This window comes from Parus major, chromosome 3, assembly GCF_001522545.3.
Source record: "Parus major isolate Abel chromosome 3, Parus_major1.1, whole genome shotgun sequence".
NCBI lineage: Eukaryota > Metazoa > Chordata > Aves > Passeriformes > Paridae > Parus > Parus major.
Genome location: NC_031770.1, coordinates 55643961 through 55668146, shown reverse-complemented (window position 1 = coordinate 55668146; position 24186 = coordinate 55643961). Strand labels below are relative to the sequence as shown.

Genomic DNA, 24186 nt, shown 5'->3' with positions numbered 1-24186 from the left:
TCTTCTAGTGTACTTGGAGGATTCCTGTATGGAAAATGACAGCTCTTCCTAAGTACCTAGAAGAAGAATATAACGCAATTGGAAAATATGTCTAAGGGTAAAATAATTTTTTATTTTTTTATTGAACCACTTAGAGTGGCTCTCAGATTATTTTGCCTAACCCTACCTGCTCTCTATGCAGTTTCAGATGGTTTGGCTGCAGATGCTCCAGTGAAGTGCTGCGACAGATGCCTTTAGTATAGATTATAGTGCACTAGTACCTTCTCCCATGCCTTCAGCTTTGTTCAACAGGAAGCTTTTCCACTGATATTGACCACCTCTGAGCAGCAAACACATGATTGCACAGTTGGCCAACAGGATTATCAGTGAAATCATTTCTAGTTTTCAAGGGTGGCTTTTCTTCGGTTTCAGATTTCTTAGAATTTTGGACCTTGCAAAATTATATGCTGTGTAGTAGTAGCTTTTGAATCATACACTCTGTTGATTAAATGATATTAAATAGAAAACACACTTAGATCAAGAAAGTGAAAAACATCTGTTTTCTGGGTTTAATCCTGCTCTGTTGCTAAAGTGATATAACAAACCCTGCCACATCCCTGTGTTGTATAAGGAAAAATATTAATGACATTTAATGTTTATAACTGTTCTGAGAATGCTACCTGCTGCTAGCATATAAATCGTACTGCGAGACTGAGTGGGTGAGGTGCTATGAACTTACAGGATGTATATGAAATTGGGATATAGACAAGTGAAATATTTTGAATGTGTCAGACAGAGAAGGGTCATGGATAAATGTTTTCTTACTGCAGCCTTCTTAGTGAGGAAAAGTAAACAAACCAAGAGCAATCTAACCATTGATTTTCATGGCATTACAGCACCAGAGTACTTCTGCACTCCCAGGTACATATACAAACCTAAGTTATGCTGAGTGATGTGCAGATTCACTTGAAAATTCATTTGTTTTCAGCACTCACCAAACGATTAAAATTATCTTGGTAGTTTAGGCATAAAAATAACTTCTAGTTTAAAATTTTGCAGGAAGCTAATCATTAATGAGGATAAATATTCTGGTGAGAAGTAGTTTCTGTTTTGCAGTTGGAAAACTATCCTTCATGGGATAGTAGTACCTTAATTCCACTACCCAGAAAATAAGACAACACTTTGTAATTGCCCTTCTATGTTTTGCATGTGTTACTGTCATTGTCCTCTAGGACCAAAATGAAAATATGGAAACCTCATGCTTAGCTATATGATTGAGGAAGGATGAGTTCAGAGAGGGTTATAAGAAGTATAAATAATTTTTTTTTTTGTATTTAACAAATTATATCTAGTGATCTAAAGAGCAATTTTTCCAGACTCTGTCTTTCAGAGGCAGAAACTTTGCCTTAATGCTGGCAAGGAATGGCTATGTGCCTTTCCCCAGGAGGTTTCTGAGCCTGCTGTTCTCATGTGGTGCTGTGGACCATCCTAGCATATATACTTTTCATGAAGCTGTTTGGGCTTTAATAGACCCCCAGAGAAATCAAATATTCCTGTATTGTTTAGCTTGGTGAAACCAGGGCAGTTGTGCATTTCAGTCTTCATCTAAAGCTTAATTTGTGAGTTTCATATGAAAGCTTTGAATAAATCACAAATAGTTCTGGGAGCAGGACCAAAATGCAAGTTTTCATTTTCCCCTGTGAAATTTCCAACCACCAGGCTGCAGTCTTGCTTTTATTCATACTTTCATCACCTAAAAATAAAATAAAATAAGTAACTAACTTTTGTTAAGCTTTGTTTTAGTGTATTGCTGTGTTAGATGTTTACAGAGCACTCCTTCCAAATTGTCCAGAGATAATTTTAATGCTGTTTTTTCTTTTCTGTGTATTCCAGCTTGCCTGAGTCAGGAAATTGGGAACTCAACTGCTGAGGGAGAATGGCTTCAGTGCTGTACCAAAGGAGAAAAAGCAATCATTTTTCAAATAAAGCAGGGAGATGTTTAGTGACTTCAGGTTCCTCTGAGGGTCTTCAGAGTTGGTTTGATGTGTATTTTTGGATCCCAGTTTTGAATTTAAAGAAGGGAATGGATAGGGACCGAATTTTAAGATGTTATTCCGAAAGGAGAATGACGCCCAGACCACACAATGAAACTTCAAGAAACCATGTTCAGAACAAGCAAAAGGGAGTACTCTCCTACACAGCAGGCATTTGTGAGATTGTCTGATGAAGGTTGTTATGAATAGAAACAGTTTGTACAGGTTGAAGGGAAAATGAAAACAACTTGGAAGATAGTTCCATTGAGGACTGTTGAATAGATAACTGGATTAGGCTCAGCATATCCTGTGGGCAGAAAATAGAAGCTAGGAGAATAAATAGGAGAAATATCACATATACTGTTCTTTCAATTCCCTGAATGTTCATTTGTAGCTGCTGTTGCTGAAGAAAGTATGACAGGGCTGTGGGGATTCTGTGTCTGCACCAATATGACTTCACTTCTCCTCCAGTTAACTTCCAGTCTGTTCTGTTTCTATCTAGTTATTCTCTAGGATCTATTTAAACAGCTTTAGTGAGTAAAGATTTCAAATACAGGCATCTATTTTCAACCAACCAATGACCTACTTTTCCACAAAGCACTAGCTTTGTGTATCACCTATTTGCAGGCCTTCATATAGTACATTTGAGTAATGCAAGGTCAGCAGATCTGAGCCTCCTTAGTGTCCCCAAAACTGTGCTTTTGTTTATTCTGGAAAACTGGTAGAGAGATCAAAGTTTTTTGTAGTTTGTTTGGATGCATCTTTCAGTCAGTTGTAGATGATCAGTAAGTCTCTAAATAAAATATGACTTGGTGGATAATAGAATACATAACACTGACAGTAGCCTTGAAAAGGAAAATTAATGCTTTTATTCTGCTTTTGATTTATTAATATAAAATACCAGAGAAAAAGACTCCATGTCAAATCTAAATTTTAATATTATCAGAATTTACTGTTTTTTAAAATAAAATGTGTTGATAATGCAAGAAGAAAACAATTTATGTTTGGGAAGCTAATAAGAGGTACATCTATTCCAGAAACCAAAGCATTTTTAAAAATATTTGTTACTATAGGTATATTTTAAAAAAATATAGTGGATAGGTGTTACAATCACTTCATCTTCACTAAATCTGTCTTTAATTTATATGAGGTAGAAGTTAAATAGAAGTGATGGACTTGAAATTTATTTGGAATTCCGTATAGGAAGTGGTAATAAAACATAAATTGGAAGGAGGACGTTAATGCCAGATGAAAACACAAACAACATTGCCTGCATGGTTTCTGAACACAGTGGGCCATGCCTCACCTGTAAGTAGGAAAATGCATGATAGGTAATAAAAGATGAAGGAAGTCCTTTTAAAGCTTGCTCTGTGTGTGTGTCTGTGTCTGTGCTGATCAGTGCAAGCTCCTGAGATGCAGCTGCCACTTGCCTACACGCAGCTGGCACAGGTCTCCTCTGCAGTCATATGTGCCAGCCTCATGTAGTGTCTTGGGTGTCCTAGAGAGATCTAAAAGACGTGAAAAAACTGTATTTAGGCTACTGAACTGAGTGCAAAAGTACTGTTCCGAAGTATTAGGCATAAGAGATTGGTAATGGTATGAATTGTACATTTTTTTATGTGTGTGCCTGAAGGAATTTCTGTTGTCTCAAAAGCAAGGACTGGTAACCTGTATATAAATTGGAAGTTTTAGCAAGAATATCTGGAAGTAAATAAAACAAAGTTTTTACAGGTTGGCTTAACTGTTACTTTAAGACATGCTAATGAAGACATTTGTGCAGTCTGGCTCTCCTCACTTTTTTCTTCAGAGTTCTTGTCAGTACAAGACACTGATGAGGAAAGCCAAAAGATTCAGAAGTCTCTCTTTGACAATTTAAGCTGATTCAGAATTGAAGAAAATGTAAGTTTTGTTTATATATATTTAGATATGGAAAATGTAAGTCTATTGAACAATATTTTTGTATGTTCAAAGTGCTCTATATGTGTTACACAGACAAAAAAATGTTGTGTTGTTTTGTGACTCTTTGTTCACATCTAATAATTCTGACCTCTGATGTTCTTTAAAATGCAGGTTATTCAACAGATTAATTTTTCTGTTGGCAAAATATGTAATTACCTAGGGACAGTCTGCAAATGGAGCAAGATCTGAGTACATAGGTAGAATCAGGAAAGGAATTCATGTGGAATTCAAAGATTCTGGAGAGCAAATGAGATGATGTAGTGACAAGCATTACCAGCCACTTAGCTGCAGATATGCATCTTGCTATTTATTTGAAGAGATGATGACCTTGGCAGGGTTTTCAAGCCTTCAGCTTCTGGGAGATGATCAGGCCTCAATTTTTATGAACATTCATGTTGTATTTCTATCTGGAAGGAAGTTACTTCTTTTTCTGGAGAGCGGTTTCTGTGACATTACAGGCACTTCCATTTCTTTGAGATAAGATTATAGCCTCTAACTTTTCATACTGGGATTGTTCACAGTGATCTCTTTTGATTGCTTCTTTACAAGCTACATTTTAAAGCAATGTGAGCCTATGAAACTTGAGAATATTCTTCAGGTTGGTGGTGTTGCAGTTTCAGTCAGGAAGGATGTTTTAACAGAGCTGCTTTGGCTTAGGAGAAAGGAAGCTGGTGATGTGAAGCTATTAACTTACCTAAAATGTTAAGTAAATGGCTCTACTGCTCGTGTCCCATATCCTGTGTAGGCCACATATTTTCTCCTTCAAATGCCATTCCAAGATCAGCATATCTGGGTTTTTTTAGAGAAAAATGATTATATTTGAAGGCTTTACCCAAAATCAGTATTTTTTATAGTGCTAACTGTATTCAGACCCTGGTTTATTTATTACAGTGTTTGCAGCTGTAATTTTTTTAATCAATGAACTCTATGTTAATGTTTTTTTAACATATTTAGGTATAAATAAATAATATACTGTAGGACAAGGTAGTTCTTGCCTCTACATATTTTCTTGAAATTGGATGGCTTTTGAAAGAAAGCCTGGTTACTGCCAAATATGACTCTGAGATTGCTGTATCTATTAGAGGAAGAGAGCATGAAGTGCATGTGAATACATTTTGTTGCTGCTCTGTAAAATGACAAAACATACCTGGAATGTGTTTAAAGTGGTTAAGAATATTCTGTTTTCCATCACAGACTTCTGTCCACGAGAGTGAAAGGTGTCAGAAAGAAGTGTTATGGCATCAGTGGTTACTGACAATAGAAGATTAAAATAAACGACACATAAATAAACCCTTCAAAGCAGAAACTGTGTACCTAACAAAATAAAAAATTTTGCTGGAGTTCAATCATTGCTGCTACAGTATCTTTTATGGTGGTTTGTTTTTTTCTTGAATTCAGAATGTAAATAATCAGTAAGAGATTCTTGTCAAAAAACAACTGCTAATTCTGTCAGTGAGGCTGTGTAGGAACATTTGCTCCTGTATTTTCTCAGAATCAATATTTTCAAAGCAGAAATAGGGCAAAGTAATATGACCTTGCAATGGATTCCTCCCTCCCCCTTTTTTAATGAGAAAGGCCATATTATTTTTACATGTTGGAAATTTATTTGAGGATAGTCCTATTAATTTTATAGGGATTATTTATTCATCGATTTAAGTGAGGATACAGTCATGCTCATCATGCAAGTTTGTGAGCTACTTTTCAAGTACTGACAGATTTCACACAGTTTTATCAAGGCTGGTTTTATGTCTGGATACCTCAGCTAAAATAAGTAGCCATCTGCATTCAGCGTATATTTGTTTTGTCACAGAGCAAGCCTATATTTTATTTTTTTGCATAAAAACTATGTTTTATGTTATTTGATAATGAGCAATGAACAGCAAGTTAAGAATACCTCAAAGGGAAGAGTGGGTTGAAATGCCTGGGAAAATAAACTGTGTCTAAAGTCATCGAACAATAATTCCCACTTGTAAAAACGTACATTGGAAATTTTTGGAGCATGGGTTCCACACAGTGAAGTTGGAATTATCTTAACAAGTCTTCAGTGTTTGACATTGTGACTGATGAGCAACCATTTTTATATATTGCCCAAAATACTACCTGACTGCCAGAGCAGTCTTTAAACACACATGGCACCTACACTTGACTCGAAACTGCTGCAGTATTGTTAAGCATAGTCAAATTACACAATTGGAATGAATTTAACTACTGTTTCAGTGATAAAACTGATTTATGGTATAAGCTCAAGAGACATATTTGTCCAATATTTACCCTCAGTTCCTATTTTCAGTAAATATATTTTGCAGCCATACACAGATATTCAGTGGATATCAGTCTCTCAAACTTGGCTCACTGAAATATTTGTAAGACACAAACTAAATTTTATCTCAACTAGAACTGTGAATATTGAAAGAGAAAACTTTGAATGGAAATAGTAACTTCTACTTCCAAATGTTTTGCTGAGGTATAATATGTGTCAGGATCCAGATTACATAAGAGAATACATGCTAGTGCTTTTCAATATCTGAGGACTAAAATTGTGGGGGGCTTTGTGATTAGTCATGGGTAGTAAGCATGTGCTTTCTGTGCAGTGCAGATGTTTCAGGCTGGAGTTCATATTACAGCTATGGAGCTCTTCTGGTTAATGGTCAGTGACCAGATGATGGTAAAAAGCAAGGACAAGCATTTCTCTTCTTCAGCAGCAGATGCAGGCTTTCAGTGATAGTATGGATAATAATAGGTGTTCTTGTAATTTGATCTACTCATATTCAGTCTTTCTGTGGCAAATTGAAATATACTGGGCATACGGGGATCGCTGCTATATTGGAGGAAAGTGCTGAACTGCTAACCCTAGTATTTTGTCTCCAGCAATCTTTTAAACCCTATGTGAAACTACCTTTAATTGAAGAAAAATTCTTAATATTAATATTATGGATGAACTGTTTTTGATCTGTCACAGGTATTGAAATTAACTTTATATTTCTTTAACTTAAAAAAAGAATATTATATATTCGAGATAAATATTTCTCTTCTAGTAAAAGAAGTCAGGATTCAGTGTTATTGTGAAATTGAGTCATCATTTTAGTAGTAGCTATTTATATTATTCTTTGCCAACACTGGCTAATCACAAATATGCAAAAGTTCTTCATAAGTAGCTCATCTTGCATGTGGTTTTTTTAATAGAAATCTGTAAAATAAATGAACTGAACCTTCTCATAACATCTTGTGGAAAGCAAAATACTACTTGATATTAATCAGGGACCATTTTTTTCTTTTGCAAACAATGAATCTTTAGCTAAACCAAACTTTTTTATTAAGAACAGCATAGTATAGTGCAAACAGTAGAAAATAAATAAACTGTATAAAAGGTATATGTAGCCCATGGTGTATTTGATTCAGTTTCATCAAGGCAAATTTGAATGTGTAGAGGACACACTACAACTTTGAGAGTTTACATCCTTTCTGCTTTGGCTCATTGAGTCCACTGTTAAATTAATCTAAGGACTTCCTGCTGCTGAACAAGGTGTTCTCCCTCTTCATTCTTGCTGTGTGCTCCTGCAGTTTCTCCTAATCTGTCTCAAGAACTGCACCAGTGTGACACCTTTCAAAAACAACAAGAACTTTTTGCTAATGTCAGTCTCCAGACTGGAAGCATGCAGGAATGTGAAGGCAGGAGGAAGGATATGACCACTTTTGACAAACAGTTCACTGCTAAATCACTTGAGCTATATGGCAAAATTATTCTTTTTAAAACACTGAGAAGCATGAAAGATTGCCTTTACAGGCTGGCTCTCAGGAAGGTGAATTCCCTGAGCACTGAAGCAGGCGTGTGTTTCCCATGTGCCTTCCAGTGCTCCCTTGACCATTTCAGGTCAGAAGTGCCCAACAACTCACCGTGTATACTCAAGTCACGCTGAAGCCTTTGGGAGTGAGGCATGCCCAGGCTTCAGCAGTGTGCATTGCTCTTGAACTTTGTCATCTAACAACTAGATTGCAAACCAGTCTATTGGATCAAACCTAAAAGCCAGGAGCTTTAGCTATAAACATAAATCATATACACCCAAGATGATTCCTAGGCAGCTGGACCAATTAATTGTCCTGGAATAGCTTGCATCTGTGCTAATAGTTTCCACAAAGCAGTGGATGAATGCAAACTAAATAGTAATAATGGTTCTGTAGTTTTTTAATGTCTCAATTTCAGGAATATTTTGGGGTAGTGCTGTTTGGCGCATACCAAACTTATCTCATGAAATATTACAACATTTTATAGTACAGTTGCAGAGAATCTGTGGGTCTGTCCTATTTTCACTAGGTTAAAAACAACCTTGAGCTTTACTGACCTGTAGCTCAGTAAAGGCAGTACTTTCCTGAGGAAGATGCTTTAAGCATCTTCATTGTCACCTCTTCATTTCTCAGCCACCTCTGATGAAGGTGGGTGACACTGGCCTCTAAATGCTAACCTTGTAGGGGCTCCAGCCTTCCTGGTGCCATCCACGATGTCACCACATTGATTCTGTACTGTGCCACCAGTTCCTACAGCTCTAATGATTCCAGGACTGTTTGTACTAAAGGAGAAAAACCAACAGAGTCTACACTACTGGGCATTTTAATTTTTCTATCAAGATGCCTTTCTAAGCATACCTATGCTATCTGAAAGAGTGTGGTAGAAAGAATTGTACAACATCACTGCCTGAATTAGTTGGTAATTAGTGACTTGGTGTAGAAGGCAGTGTAACTGTTCTAGCAATTTGCTGTCTTGTGAGACAGGGGTTAATAATCCAGAGCATGGCCCCTTGTTAGCAGCAGTATTTCCTTCACATTTCAGTGCTGAGTCAGGTGAAGATGGCTTGGGAGTCTCTGTATCACCTGTCTCTGCACAGTACAGACCTGCCCTTTCTCTCTGTCATGTTGCACAAGTGATGCATTGCTCAGGTAATTATTGTGGCAAGAGCTCCTTTAGGAATTACTAGGAATAATCCTTTACCTTAGTTGCACAATAAGAAATTAAATTTATTGGTGTTTCTTCAGGGACAAAAAAATTGCTTAAAAATTTAAATTAATTTACCACAGGTATGGTAAATTAATTTAAAGAGGTCTCTGGACAGCAGTGTTTGCTGCTTTTAAAGATTTTGCAACTGTAACCTCAATTCCCTGGAAAAATGGCTACTAGTTAATATTAACTCTGGTTTTCCTATAATTTGACATCAAATCAAATATCAATATTCCTAAATTTGACATTTCTAATGCCAGTGATTTTTGTTCATTCTTTCTGGTTTTGTAATTCATTAATAATAGTTTCTGTGGCTTGTAGATCATTGTGCTAAATGAGTGTGTGGAACTGTCTATATCACTCACCCCTTATGGATAGGAAACCTGTTGATCTGGTGGACTTCTGAACTTATAGAACTTGTATTGCAAAAGAGCCATTTCATTAAATTACTGGTGGCTGTGTTTCAGAAAGACCTCCATCTTGTTGCACAAAACAATGAAAATGGTAGAAGAACAAATAAAGATAGGGGAATGCTGAAATAATAAATAACTTTGACCTTTTTTTTTCCCCGTCAGTTGGCATCTAGTTACTTCCTTTGATCTTCCCTGCCTTAAACAAGCTAATATCTGCCAAGAGAGTGCAACTGTTACTGAATCACTAAGGTCCTATTTGTTCCGCATGACAGATGACAATGCATTTTTGTCTTTCTTCAGAAGGACAGGCTTTGAAAGTTTTCTCCAACAAGAAGCCTAGGTTTCTCTAATACTAGATTTCTTTTTACCTTTTTTAAAACTTTTTAATTTTTTTTTTGTGTGTGTGTTTTATTTCCTGTCTTCTTGTGATGGTCCACTGCTGGTGATTGTGTCATCATTTTCTGTGAGGTGCTGGTTAGACAACACTGAAGTCGTGTGATTTTGCTTATGGTCTGGCAAGAAAAGAATGCTTCAACAGCTGCAGCATATATTGATGCTTCAGTTACTTTATGGTTAGTTTGTGTCATTTGTGATTGCTCTCTTTGTTGCTCCCTGATTTTTTTTAAAAAATTGTTGCTAGTGCTAATTCATCACTTTTACACAGGTTTCTTGTATTTGAAAATATTGACTTGTTTGATAGCTTAATCAAAAGATTATATATTTAGAATTTAGAAAACAGACCTGTTTTATTAATCAATGCAACTTCAAAACAGAAGCAGGAGATAGATTACCAGGTCTATTTGATTTTCATGGAGAAATGGAGACACTTGTTCTTTAAGGGTGCTGCATTTAGTCACTGATATATTTAAATCCGGGCCATTGAGTAAACATTCTTTGTTCTAAGTATACCTTGTACTTAGCACAACGAGAACCTAATTTCTGATGGTGATCTTAGGTGCTCCTGAGTACAAATAACAATCACAATAGAACTGAATGTCTCACATTGGTTTTTTGCAGATTCCATTAACCGGTCTCATAGGCTTGTCAAGTCAGTTTCAAAAATTCTTCTCTGGAGTAAAGAGGATATGCTGTATCACAGAACCAGAATTATATAAAGCTCACAAGTCATTCCCAAAAAATGAGTTATAACCTCTGCTAATTTTGAATTTCTCTGATGGTTGGAGATGATGTGTGTGTGAGGATCAGACTTAGGCCTTGATCCAGGAAAGCACTTAAACTCATAATTTAGCTCATCATGATCAGCTTCCCCAGAGTCAACAACTGATTCAAATTATCATGGAAGATATATAGCACAGCCTTATTTAGGACTGCAATATTATATATTTAATACAATCCCTATCAATTTTCAAAAAAAAAATAAAAAATCAGAAAATGCCTTATGAGGATTAATTTAAAGATCTTTCTGGTCGTGCATGTCTTTGCTATGTCTGTTGTGGAAGCGGCTAATTAGCTCCAAAGTGCATCTTTTAACATAGATGGTACATTTCTGCTATTTAAATGGAATCGTGTCTTCTGAGGGAACATCTTACTGAGATTTCTTTTGTAGAAGGTCTGAATTTTTGCTAGAATTAAGAAATATTTTCTTAACTGGTGATAGAAAATTTTGAGAAGTAGACCAGATCAGACAAGACATCTCCAGGCTAAATAAACTTGTTGAATTAAGTCATAGCATTTTCCCCTAGAACATCTAGCATACTTTTATCTCTAGAATATTGAATTTGCTGCTTTGCTTGAGGTCTGCACAGGACAATTGCAGCCAGTACCTTTCCTGCTAGACATGGTAATTTTCAATGAGCACTTGCTGTCTGTTTTTTTCTAGTGTATGGTCCAGAGTGATGAGTAATGAGCAGAACCACTCAGATGTGGTTGTAGCTGTGTCTGGTCTGGTAGTGGCAATAACAAGCTAGTTCTTGACATCAAGGAGAGAGTAGAGAAACATGTATAGCAACAGGGATTAGTTCAACAAGCGATACTCCTTATGGACTTTTTCTCTTGGGCTTTAGGTTTGTGAGAATAGGCCCAAAGGTAAAGTGAGACGCCTTCCTTTTCTGGCACTGGCAATAGTCCAGTGGCTCTGTGATAATCTCTAAGCAGATAGGGAGAACCTAAGGCATGCAAGAGGACTTGATGTGCTGACTGCAGATTATTCACAGGTACATGTAGGCATGCTGCAATAGCAGAGATTGATTGATAGTGATTAGGGGAGTAAATAAAGCAAATCCATTTACCAGAAGATGCCCAGAAAATGAGGGACTTTTGCTACCAATGTCTGGTAGATAAAAATGGGATGCAGAAAGCAGCAAAACTTTTCCAGGTAATTTGGGTGAAGAGTTTTCTTTGTCTCTGGGTCACAATATGTATGACTGCTTGAGTGACAGGGTTAGCGTCATCACAAGGAGCTTTCAATTGGAGGATCAGTTTCTAGGAAGGAAAATGGTAAAACCAAGTTTAGTGTATTTGAATACCATTTCTGAAGCGAAATGAGTGAAGAAAATAGGTCATGTCATAAGATTGATCTTACACTTTCTTCTGTTTTGGGGTTAGGCTCTACTTTGTAAGTACTCGGACACCCTGGTCACTTTACTGTACAGGTACCTGCATCATATGTATGCGTGGAGAAACACTGACACAGGGAGCTAATGACACTTCAGAGTGAGTCCTTTGGTGGAGATAACTATCTCCATCAAAAAAGGCAGCTGGTTTTGTTTTTTGGAAGCCACAAAAGATGGCTGATTATTTAATGCCAATATCTTAGTGAGTATTTGAACATAGGTGTGCTGTAGATTACAGAGAACAGGTGGGCCCATTGCTAAGGCAGCAAAGATATTTTGGGTAAGGGCTGGAGCAGTTTACAGAAAAGCTGAGAAGATACAGTGAGGCCAGTGGAATATTTTTCCTTCCTCACTCGCAAGAGGTGTAAGATCTTGAAATCAGGCATCTGTGGAAAATGGGGAAATAGACCATCGTCACCCAGGTAATTAATCTCTTCTGAGTATTTTGTTGCAGATCTATGTATTAGACACATGGAATCATGGAATAAATTGGAAGGGATATGAAGATACCATCTAGTCCAAACCCCTGCTCAAAGAAGGCTTAAATCAGACTACTCAGGGAATCAACTGTCCAATTGAGTCTTGAACTCTGAGTTGAGTCTTATCCTCAGAGAAATTCCAGCATCTTTGGATAGCCCATTCCAGTATTATATCATTCCTAATACAAAAAATCATACTTAATATTGAATCAGAATTTTCCATAGTCCATCTTGTGTCCTGCTGCCCCTTGGCTTGTTGCCATACTCCTCCAAGAAGTGTTTCCTCTCTGTATTTTCTCTGTATTCTCTGCTCAGATGGTTGTAGATAGCAGTAAGGTGTTACTGAGACTCTTTTACTTACAAGTTGAGAAGGCCTTGTTACCTGAGCCTGTCCTTACATGTCCTGACCATAGTGGGATCTCTGCAGCTTAGGAGGACTACAAGGATGTCATGAACTTATGCAGGGAGGAAATTGGAAGGGCAAAAGCCTAAGCAGAGTTTTATATATCTGTCGCCAGATAGAGTAAAAGATGTTTCTATAAATACAGCCACCCCCAGCTGGTGACCTATCACAAGTGCTGTTCCTCAGGGTTCAGTGTTGGCACTGGTCCTGTTCAATGTCTTTATTGTTGATCTGAACAAATTGACTGCCCTCTCAGTCAGTTTGCAGATGACACCAGGCTGAGTGGGAATGTTGGTCTGCTTAAGGATAGGAAGTTTCAGCTGGGAATCCAGACCCGCTTTCATTCCTTTGCTCCAAAACAAAAATGGAGTGTATTGTTTATGAGATTCACCACATAAATGGATTAAGCAGGTGTCTTATTTCTGACTGTGTTTGGGAGCTCAGGCATGGGAATATTTGATCATTTTGAAGATGTCTTACCCTTAAGCCAACTGCAAGGCATTCAAAAAATAGTTTTCTTGCTAGACTATCACTAGTGATCATGGTAATCAGTCAGTCCATTCAATTCTTCTCAAACTTGGGACACCAAGCTACTTTGCCAGCTCATTCTGGTTTTTACATAAAGCTAGATCTATGAGAAATATTCTTTTAGGAGGTTGTGTTTGTTATTAAGCATGGAATGTTGCTTAATCTTAAATCAAGGTTTCATTGCTTTTCTACCAGTGAACATCATTGTTCACAAGCAGTTAACATTTTGTGTAGGAAAGCAGAGAAATGTTCTTTTCTGCTTTCGTCTTCCTGCATCCATGAAAAAATCCACTAACTCTTTGAAACATCAGTATTTTCTAATATCTTTTGAGTTTGTGCAGAGTACTCAGGTATTTTGGCCCATTTTACAAATGTAGTAAGTCATTTATTCTGTATAAGGCAGGAAGAATTACTTAGTTTTATCCTCTCCCATCTGTGAGGTACAAAAAAACTGAAAAAATGCACAAGCTACTTATATTACAGGATGTCTTTACTCCTTCAGCAAAGGGTATATTTTAACATGTTGTTTTCTAATGCTGAATTGAAAAGGGAGATGGTGTCTCATTTTGGTTTTAGGAAATTCAGTCTGTACATCTGGGGTCTGAAATTCAGTCCTGTAACTGACACAATAATCTGCACTTAATCCCAGACTATTGCTCTGCCCCAGAAGAGTAATGGAAGGGGAAAACATTCTGTATTTGTACTACTTTGGACTCTAGCATGTCATTCATTTATTTGGTAAGTTTTGTGCCCAGTCCAGTCAGGACTAAGATCTGAAAGAGGGGAGAGCAGGCTCAGCCAGGAAAGAGGTTTTAGAAATCTTAACTCTTAGAAACTTGCAATATTTTCAAGGGTAAAAAAACTGGCCAAAGGTGGATGGAGTTTCAGAGCAATAGCAAAAGGCAGTTCTGTGACACACAGTTTCAGCTCCCTGCCAGACTCAGAATTCCTGCTCTAAACTCCTTATTTGCTGTAGCAAAAGGGTTTCTTATTTCAAAAAAGGGTTTCTAGAAATCTCTAAGGAGGGAAAAGCAAATAATTTTCTTCCAACTGGTCCAGATGCTTCCAAATTATTATCAGTGAGCTCATCACTGACACACAAAATTTTCAGCTGAATGGCTAAAATCTTATAGTGTCATAAATAGATATAAACAAAGTCTTAATATTTAAAATGCCAGACTACCAAACTGAAAAGATAAGCTGACATCCTAGCCTAATATTTCTTGTGTTTACACAGATAATTTCAGAGTATGTGATAGGTCTTTCATACTACAAATTACAGGTAAAATTGAAGGCATATTTAAATGCTGTAAATTAATAAACATATGTGTGGAATAATTCTATTCAACAGTCCTCCAATTACAGTAAGAACAATTTTGACTACTTTTTTTTTCAAAGCCTCTGCTTACATTGGACATGTGAAAGCAGAAGCTCTCCTTTCAACAGGGAAACCAACCTAAACCAAACATTTAGGGTTAGAAATCGTAAGTCTGGCCTTTTGGTGCCATGACTAGTTCTAGTGAGTTTTTTGAGAGTAGGGGAAAAAAGAAGTATACATCTTTGTATCAACGTATAAAACTTTAAATTTTTAAAACTTCCACTAACAGCATGAAGTACTTATCTCTCCTTAGAGCCCAAGGAATTTTTAAGCATGCCTCATTGGCCTAGTGGTATCAAGAGCTTTAATTTTTTTGTATTTTTTTTTTTTCTCCAGAGAAGATTTATAAGCAGTGGGGTAGATGGTGCTGTTCTCCAGCTGTCTGTCTTGAGGAGTTTCCTCACTGGACTAAACATAACATAATTTCTCTGTAATGTTACTGTGGAATCTTGGAAAAACATAATGTTCCTCCTGTTATGTACAACAGATTCTTCTTTAATTGCAGCAGCTAAAAAAAGCTTCTATCTTTATAGCTGTGGAACCAAAGCGACAAAGTTTATGGTCTTTCACTGTCAGCAGGTTTATGGAAAATTTATAGTATATGCTCCGAGTTTACCATTTTTTGTTGCAATACTTACAAAAACTACTGCTGAAAAATGCCTGTTATAGAATGGAGTTTTTCTGACTTCGAATTTTCCTATAATTTTAATAGCCTTTGTGTATATTTATATATTTAATTTATACATATACTTATATATTCATGTATATACTTTACGTATATATTTTTGCATACTGTACTTTATATAGTATTTTTTGGTTTATCTCCTTTTCCCTCAAACTTCTGTTTTATCTTGTCCAAAATGCAAAATATGCTCAGGCTGTTCCTTTATACTTTAATTTTTTATTTTTTTTTTTTTAATCCTATAAAATGAACTGATTTTGTTACAATTCTCTGACTGCCTTTCAGGACTTGTAGTCAATAGATAATTATTGATATTTATGGCACTGAAAATCCCCAAACTTCCTTCCAGTTATTCAGATCAGTTAAAATAATATATTTTATATTTTTTAATTATATGTTTTCTTTTTTCTGTTTCTGAGATGGCTTCACTGGTTCCACATTTGCTATCAGTGGAAGAAGGCTACTTTTGGGGTTTTTTTAAGCTATGTTCCAGTTTTGAAGTGTCAGACCCATGATCCCATTGAGCCAAACTGCAGTATGCATAGTTTGCTAACTTAATCTGATCATGGTTGTCATTTGTCAACAAATTAAAAAAAAATAAAAATTTAGACATGAACTATTAATCAGTTAATGAAAGTAAGCAGAATTTGCCTTTAGAGACATACCTAAATATTTTTCAGCTGTAAATGATGCTAGCTTAACCACAGAGCAACAGAAATGTGATTTAGTTTTAATGTTGGTGCATTAGATGTTTTATTAGTGCAATCAGAGTAAATTGCCTACTCTGGAAAATCTGAGTTGAGCACTGCAACTCCAGCCTATCTAGAAAAGGAAAACAGAAAGGTTGAAATTTTTAAGAGAGGAACACAGGATTTAATCAGTCAGTTTCATTTATCTAAACTATTAATTTCTCATTTCCATGAGAAGTGTAGTGCCTGAGTCCTCACCGTTTCATCCCAACTAATTCTCATTAAAAATCCCTGTGTATGAAGATGCAGTTTCTGCTTGGACCTTCTTTGCTAAAATGTCTGTGCTCCTCAGTCACACTGGACTAGTCCCTCCTACTTCTTCAGTATTCATCGAATGCTGTTTCCTTTCCTTCCTGTGCAGGCATAGATCTGGATGGATCAAAGCCAAATTTTGTTTTCATATTCCAAAACTTCAGAAATAGAGCAAAATCCTCAATCTATACCTGATCTCAAATTAGCACATCTTCAGATTTTGTAGAACCAGTTCCTGTCTATTTTTATGTGTCTATGTATCCCCTGTAGTACTCCAAAACAGTATTAGACCTTCTTTAAAGTGAGAGAAATACATAGGGCAGCTTGGCTGCAGTGGAATACACAATAATTGAGGAATTTCTGGATCTGAGAATGTAGATTTCCCCATTTTGAACACATCTGTTTAGCACTGGAAAGGAGGGTGCTGCAGCCAATTAATGTTTTTTATTTACTCTCTCCTGTTACTACATGTAATTTAAAACAAAAACCCCAGAGTGAATGAGGCAAGCTCTTCTGTATGAGTTCTGCATAGTTTTAAAGGCATACATGATATGGGATTTAGTCAAGTCTTTGCATAAACTTTTTGCTAAGCAGCACTATAAATACCATTGCTACATCCTGCTATATCCCATACTGTAATATTTCCATATTGTAGAGCACTTAAATTCTGACATGTAATAAATTAGACTAAAGTGAGTGGTGAAGTAAGTCCTGACCTTTAAGCACAAATACCTATATCTCACTTTTCTGAGAGGTGAGTCCACAGGTGGGTGCACTTAATGCCATCTCTAAAGCAAGGTGAAGTAACAGTATTTGTTGATTTGGAGTAAGCAGCACAGGACAAGAAAGAAAACAGCTCTCTGATAACTTACTGCATTTCATAGTTTCTCTGTATCTAGAAGTCCCATGTATACTAAGCAGAATCAAAGCCTGTTGCTTTTTTTTCCCCCCCAGTATTCAAAAATCAAAAATTCAGCTTCTTCAGGGGATTTGGCTTGACACACCCCTCCACCTCACCCTTTCTTGTTCTCTTGCTTTTCTTCCACAGGAAAAGTAAGTCAGACTTTTCAGGATGCTGTCACAGAAGTTCTCAGCCAATCTCTGAGATCTTGTTTGTGGCACTGACATTTTTTTTTCTCTCAAGATGTGTACAAGGCTGTGTGCTGCATGGATACTGCAGCTGTCTGTTGCTGAGCCCTTCCAGCGGGAGGACTGTAGCTTGTGGAGAGCTGCCCATGGGGTCCCTAGTGTTAATGGTACACAGAAGTGATGGTGGTTCGAGTTAACCTTACAGTATGTTTAATGCCGTTTGCATCTGATGGAAATTTTAAATATTTGACTCCCTGGAAACGTACCACCTCCCAAAAGTAATTAATGAGGTTCTTAAAAATTTCATGTAAGAAGCACAGGGCACACTCAGTCAAGTGAGTTGACACAGAAGTCAACTCTGCTTGCTTATTCTGTTTTCCATCTTCTGCATAGTTATTACACTAGAACATTTTATTTCATGTCAATATATTAGTTTTAACAGAGCATACATGTTGGATACTGCTTTAGATAAAAATTCTAAGTCCATTTTGTAGCCCACTAGCGAAGTGGGTACTTTTTATGGCAGGTAGCTTCACATTAGTTCTCAGATAATGCAGCTTAATAAGAGATAATGCCTTTCCTGCGTGTTTCATAGCACAAAATGCAATGTGTAAGGGTGACTGTCTTGAACTTGTAGCTGCCATTGATTTCAGCCCGTGCAGCCCTGCAGCCTGGCTGCTGAGAGCTGTACTTACACTGAGAGCTGTGTTCTCTGAGCCTCTGCAGATGCACGGTCGCCCACTCTAAGAGAATGTGCTCACACTCTTTTTCTCTCACACTGTCTGGCACACTTTCAGCATAACTCTTCGAAGACTTTCTGAACTGCTGGGTATGGTCATCTGATTATTTTTTTTTTAACTGGGAACATGTTTAGTCCAGTGTTATTTAAACAAGCTTATCTCTTTGATCAAAGTCTACAATCTGAAATTTGAACAGGGTAGGGAGGGTGGCGGGGTGGGTGAGGAAATATATCAAGTACATATTTATGCGTGTGCTGATGTCTCAGCTCTGTGCCTGCGAAGGTAAAAACATATATTGCTTCAGAATATTCTTGAAAAAATAAAAACTTCGGCTATTTTTGTAGAAGTTCTGAAAGCACAGTATTATTTCTAAAGTAAAACTGGTTTTAGGAAACTTTTCTTGACACTTCTACTGACCTGCATATTCAGTTTTTCAGTTTCTTTGGTTTTTTGAAGGTTGAGCCAAATAACTGTGGAGTTGTTGAAGTATAACATAGGCTTTACTAGTATTCAAAGCACACTAGCTGTAGCCCATATATTAATGCATTTAGGGTTGACATTACCCTATTTCATTGACTGAACCACAGACCACAGCAATGAAGCTGGAGAGCTTGAAACAGTTTCTAGAGGTTTTCATTTAGCTCGTTCAGGAGAACTGGTTTGTGCGAAGTTAAAATTATATGGAATGAGATGGCAAGAAGAAGCATGCATGCCACACCTTTTCATTATGTTCTCGCTTTTTCTTTTTTTTTCTTTCTAAATATAACTTTGAGAGACATGTCAGGGGTTTTTTAAGTCAATCCCGTTTGATTATTTTAGATTACTTGATTTTGTAGTCTGAGTTCAAAATTCAAGTTTGCTAAGCTTTTGTTCGCAAGACTAGGAAAAAGAATTTCCTGTATTCAATTTATGTATCGTGCAATCAAATAACCATCTCCTAACTGTAGCAAAATGTGAATGATGTTTATTTCATCATTTTACAGCATAAAAAAGAAGCAGGCATAATTTTCTAGGTTAGTCTAAAGCTTTTCCTTGCTATTTAATGTTATTATAGTACTCTAGTAACCGCAAGTTGCTCTTACTGTTGAAAGCATATTAGAAATCTCTTCTGCATAGGTATCATGCACACTTCAATTTTGTTAGCAGGCTTTATTGACTGGAGCTTGCTCCCCACATGCCCAGACACACAACCATACACAGACACACACGGAGACAGACACAGAGACACGAGCTTGCACACACACACACACACACACACACACACATTCTGCTTTGCCCTATCTCGGTTACAGCACAGTCCTGCCCAGGGTCAGTACAATGTACACATTACATATTTCTAGCAAACATGAAAATGAATCAAACAGGAGGAGAGATAAGCACAGATAGATTGGAGCCTGCTGAGGAAATAAAAGGCAGCAGTCTGACTGACCACTGGACTAGCCTTCCTGGTTGGATTTAAGTGTTCTTTCACGTTAGTTGCTGCAAAGCACTGTACCCTGAAGTGAAAAATTAAACGATTAGTAAGAATGAAGTAACATTTAGACGGACAATTCTTTGGTATAACTCCAAAACTAATTGTTTCTGAAGTGATGTTTAAACCAACGTCGGCACAAGGCAAGGGCTCCTGGCTCGCAGCCAGCACCTTGTAATGCATATTAGCGCAGATGAGGAGTTCCTAAAAGTTAGAGAGAGGGAGAGGGAGGGAAGAGAGAGAGAATGTGCATTTTCAGTGCTCACTCTGCGTTTGTTTGTATCCTCCTCCTTGCCGAGATTAGAGGAATACCTGTGTAGTGCTCCTTTATTATGATTTCTGCTGAGCCTCAGAATAGGTTCTGGTATTTTTTTTAGGTGGACTGCCAGCTGCCGATCTCGCTGTTGACAGTAAAAGCAGATATGTTCCTTGCTCACTGCCATTAGTACTGACCATGACCCTTCACACCAAAACCTCTGGAGTTACCCTGCTGCACCAGATTCAAGGCACTGAACTGGAGACACTGAGCAGACCTCAGCTGAAGATTCCCCTGGAAAGATCGCTCAGCGACATGTACGTGGAGACCAACAAGACAGGAGTTTTTAACTACCCAGAAGGAGCCACCTATGATTTTGGAACTGCGGCTCCCGTCTACAGCTCTACTACGCTCAGTTATGCCCCTTCTTCTGAATCTTTTGGGTCCAGCAGTCTGGCAGGATTTCACTCACTGAACAGTGTCCCACCAAGCCCGGTGGTGTTCTTGCAAACGGCACCCCAGCTCTCGCCCTTCATCCATCATCACAGCCAACAGGTACCCTATTACCTTGAAAACGATCAGGGCAGCTTTGGGATGAGGGAAGCTGCTCCTCCAGCCTTCTACAGGTAAATGCTACAGAAATTTTTCTTTCTTATTTAAGCAGAAAAAGTAAGCAGAATTTAAGCAGATCTGAGAAAATTAGAATGTGGAAATCTGTTATGTCCTAATATTTGCTTTTTCTATAAAGATGCATGTGATTTAACTGAGTCATCTATGATATCTAGACTATAAGAAATAGCGTAGAATTAAACAAACTGTAATTCACAGCCCACTGTGACTGTAAGCTGTAAATTTTGAAAACCTGTGTAAAAAAACCAATCAGATAATGAGCATAAATGTTTCCTGCAAAAACATGAAATGCTAATTGATTAAAGAATGGCAAATGACCTCGGAGTTGTATTTTAATACTGTCTGAAGTATACTGAAAAGACTTCCACCATCACACATTTTCCGGTGTGAGTGGTTGTTTGTTCAGCTCTTAGCTGGTAGTAAGAGTATTTTTCTCCTCTGCAGTTGTCCTTTGCAGTGTGAGAATTGGCTTACAAAGGAAGTTGTTCAGAAGCACTATATCCTTCCTAATCAGTGTTAGAGTTGACTCAGTGACAGTGTTTCAGTCAGTAACCACCTTCCTGAGCTATCCAAAGAGCTGTGTGCATATTGACATGAATTTTTTATTTGGAGGGTAATATATATTAACTGTAAGCCTGGCTTGCTGCTTTTCAAAAGAGGCTCGTTCAGTGGGCTTTTTAATATTTTTGTCCCTCAATAGGAGGTTGGCTCTTGTTTTCTCTTTTTGGTCTGGAATAGAAAGATAAAAGTATCATTGAAAGAGGGAAATAAATTTCCTTGGATTAAATATTTATTGCCAATTGTGAAAAAAATTACATTTTTTTTTTAAAGTAAGTAGCTGAAATTGATAGAATTATAGCTTCTAAAAAAAAAAAAAAAGCATCATACATACCTATACCCATGCTGTTAACGTTTTGTGCAGTGTTTATAGCATAGTTTTGCATCAGCTTATTATTCTGGGCTTCAGTGAATCAAAGTTAACAGTTAGATGCATTTTTTTTTCTGAATTCTCTGTCATTCTCTGTTGATTTGAGAGATACAGGTGAGTTTATAAGAAGTGTAACAACTCTGAACAAATAAAAGTGAGTAATTTTTTCCATGTTGAGGGCCAGACTCTGCTAGACTTATTTGCACTACATAACGTGTTACCATGACCAGCAATATATGTTCTTAAGTTTAACTCAGCCTGACTAAGAATCTGGTAGTAAAATCTGGTCCCAGGGAAAAAACAAAGATTGCACTTTTTTGCAACAGATTAGGCAGTTTTGGGGAGCAGATAGAATAAAGACTGGTGAAATGATAGATAATGGTTATGTTGAATTGTCCAATACAGTGATCTGTAAACTGAATTGATTCAAACAAAATTCATTTTAGTGCTACCAAGTAAAATTCTTCCTGGAAGAATGAGTACATGTCATAGCATAGTGATCTTGAATGATTACCTGTGACTTGAAAGTTAAACTGCAGTTAGTGCTCAATTAAAATACCTTTTTTACATTAGTGCCCCATGCAAATCTGTGGTGAAAAGTGTGCAAGCAACCTTATGCATGTGGAGTAGTGAGTTTGTGAAGTTGAAATACCCAGGCAGAAAATGTTCTATAGTCAGCTATTGTACTGCAGGAGGAGTCGAACCTAAGAATCACCTGGACGTAGAAGTTGCAATGGAAATAGTGTTCTTTTAAGTTTTAAGCACTGAATTGAGGTGAAACTCTTCAAAATAAAACTAAGGTACTTTTTTAGTTTAACTACTCGAGCAAATGCGTGAGACCAGAGCTATATTCCCTTTTTCCTGACATTTCTGATCAAGGTTGTGTGTCACCCTTGGAGATGTGTACTAGCCATTTGAAATTGCCGAGGCTTAATGCAGCAGTAATTAGGTGAATTTATGATCTTGGATATGCCAGAAGGTTTATCTGCATACAGTGTTATACAAATGATTTAATGGCCCCTTCCAGCCATAACTCTGTGGAACGCATCTTATGTGGTAATAAGAAATGTATTTCAAAATGCTTGCTATGATTATCTTTTGTTAGCAGGCAAGGTACTGTTGGAAGGAAATTGAAAAAAAAAAAACTTTGCTTTTTTTGCTTTTCATTTTTTTGAGGTTGTATTTACAAAGTTTTCACCCTCACAACACTAAACATTAGATCTTTCTTCCTGTGTTTTGGCATGAGCCCAGTCACCAGTAGTCTTGTCAAAAATAATTTAAATAGGTGTTCACTGCCTGGGAAATATTTAAATGTCTAGACATTGTGTTTAAGAATAAGTTCTTAAAAAATCTTCCAATTTACTTTATTTGACTAGTCTCATTTATTTCAGTTGGGTTATGGAAGAAAAGAGAGCATAGGGCAGTGTGATCTGGCAATGAATAAATTGATGCTGGAGATTGAAAGATGTCTAACTATCAAAACAGTGACTTTCTGGAACAACCTACCAGTAAGAGTGATAAAAAAAAATAAATCTTAAAACAGAAGCCCTAAAAAAAAGTTGTAATGAATCATAATTAGTTTGTGATATGGCTGCCTGCTTCTATAAAAAGTTATGTAACCTAAGACCCAGTAAGACTCCTCTGCAATTCTCATTTACCTTTCTATGTAACATAATTGTGCTCTTTGGCTTTTAGGGCAGAAATATTTGCATTGTATCACCCTATTCTACTCTGAATTTGACATGCAAGTTCTGCATTCAGTGATACAAGTATCTGAGGCAATAAGTAAACGTTATAGATTGGAGCCGAGATGATATTTTGATTAATACTTGGACAAAATGTTAAAAATCTTCAGTCACAAAACTAAAAAATTACTGTGTGTGATAAGGAAAACTTTTAATGTCTTTTGATTTTGTTATTAAGCGTTCAAAATCATACTGTCTATAGACAGATATGTATTAATAGATGTATGACTCTATGTCTGCTAATTCTGAAGTTAAATTTTGTCTTTCAAATAGTGGCTCTTTATCCAAAAGAGTTAGTCTCTTGATGTGAGATACTGTTAGGCTTCTATATCTAGTTGAAGAACATAACGATACACGAGAAGAATGCAATAAATGTATTGATGCCCCTTCTGGAATCTCTAAATCATTAGGCATCAGAATTTGGGAAGCGGAAAAAAAAAAAAGATTAATTAACTCAAATTGTGCTGTCTATACCTAGACCCCTTTTATGTCTGATCCTGTGGCTGTTTTTATAGGTAGACAAACTAAAATACTTTTCTCTTATCTGACAATGTCATATCTCATTTTTTTATTGTATTGATAATTTTTAGTAGTGGGTTTTTTTTGCTATTAAATGCTGACCAGTAGTGGATAATTATTACAGGAAATCTTGTACTCATGACTATTACAGTAAATTAACAGAAATGTTTCTTCTGTTCTTAACTATTGAATTTGAGTTCAGGTAATTTCTTCTTATTTCCTCTCACTTTTTAGCAAGCTTTGATCCACTCAAGGAAAAATTAAGGCTTTCAGCAGCTAATTTACCTCAGTAGATTCCTATAAGCAACAGCAGAACATCCTTTTTGCTCTGCCAGTGTGTGATTTTTTGTGTCATCCCACTGAGTCTGCACTTCTCAGATCTGAAGTAAA

General features: G+C 36.8%; 1 protein-coding gene across 1 annotated transcript in view; it reads left to right on the top strand.

The window, feature by feature from the left end:
* Positions 1-24186, top strand: part of ESR1 (estrogen receptor 1) — a 161829-nt gene that overhangs the window by 32798 nt on the left and 104845 nt on the right. The window contains 1 exon segment of the mRNA XM_015620605.3: positions 20096-20600. Coding sequence (XP_015476091.2) covers positions 20096-20600 — 505 coding nt within the window.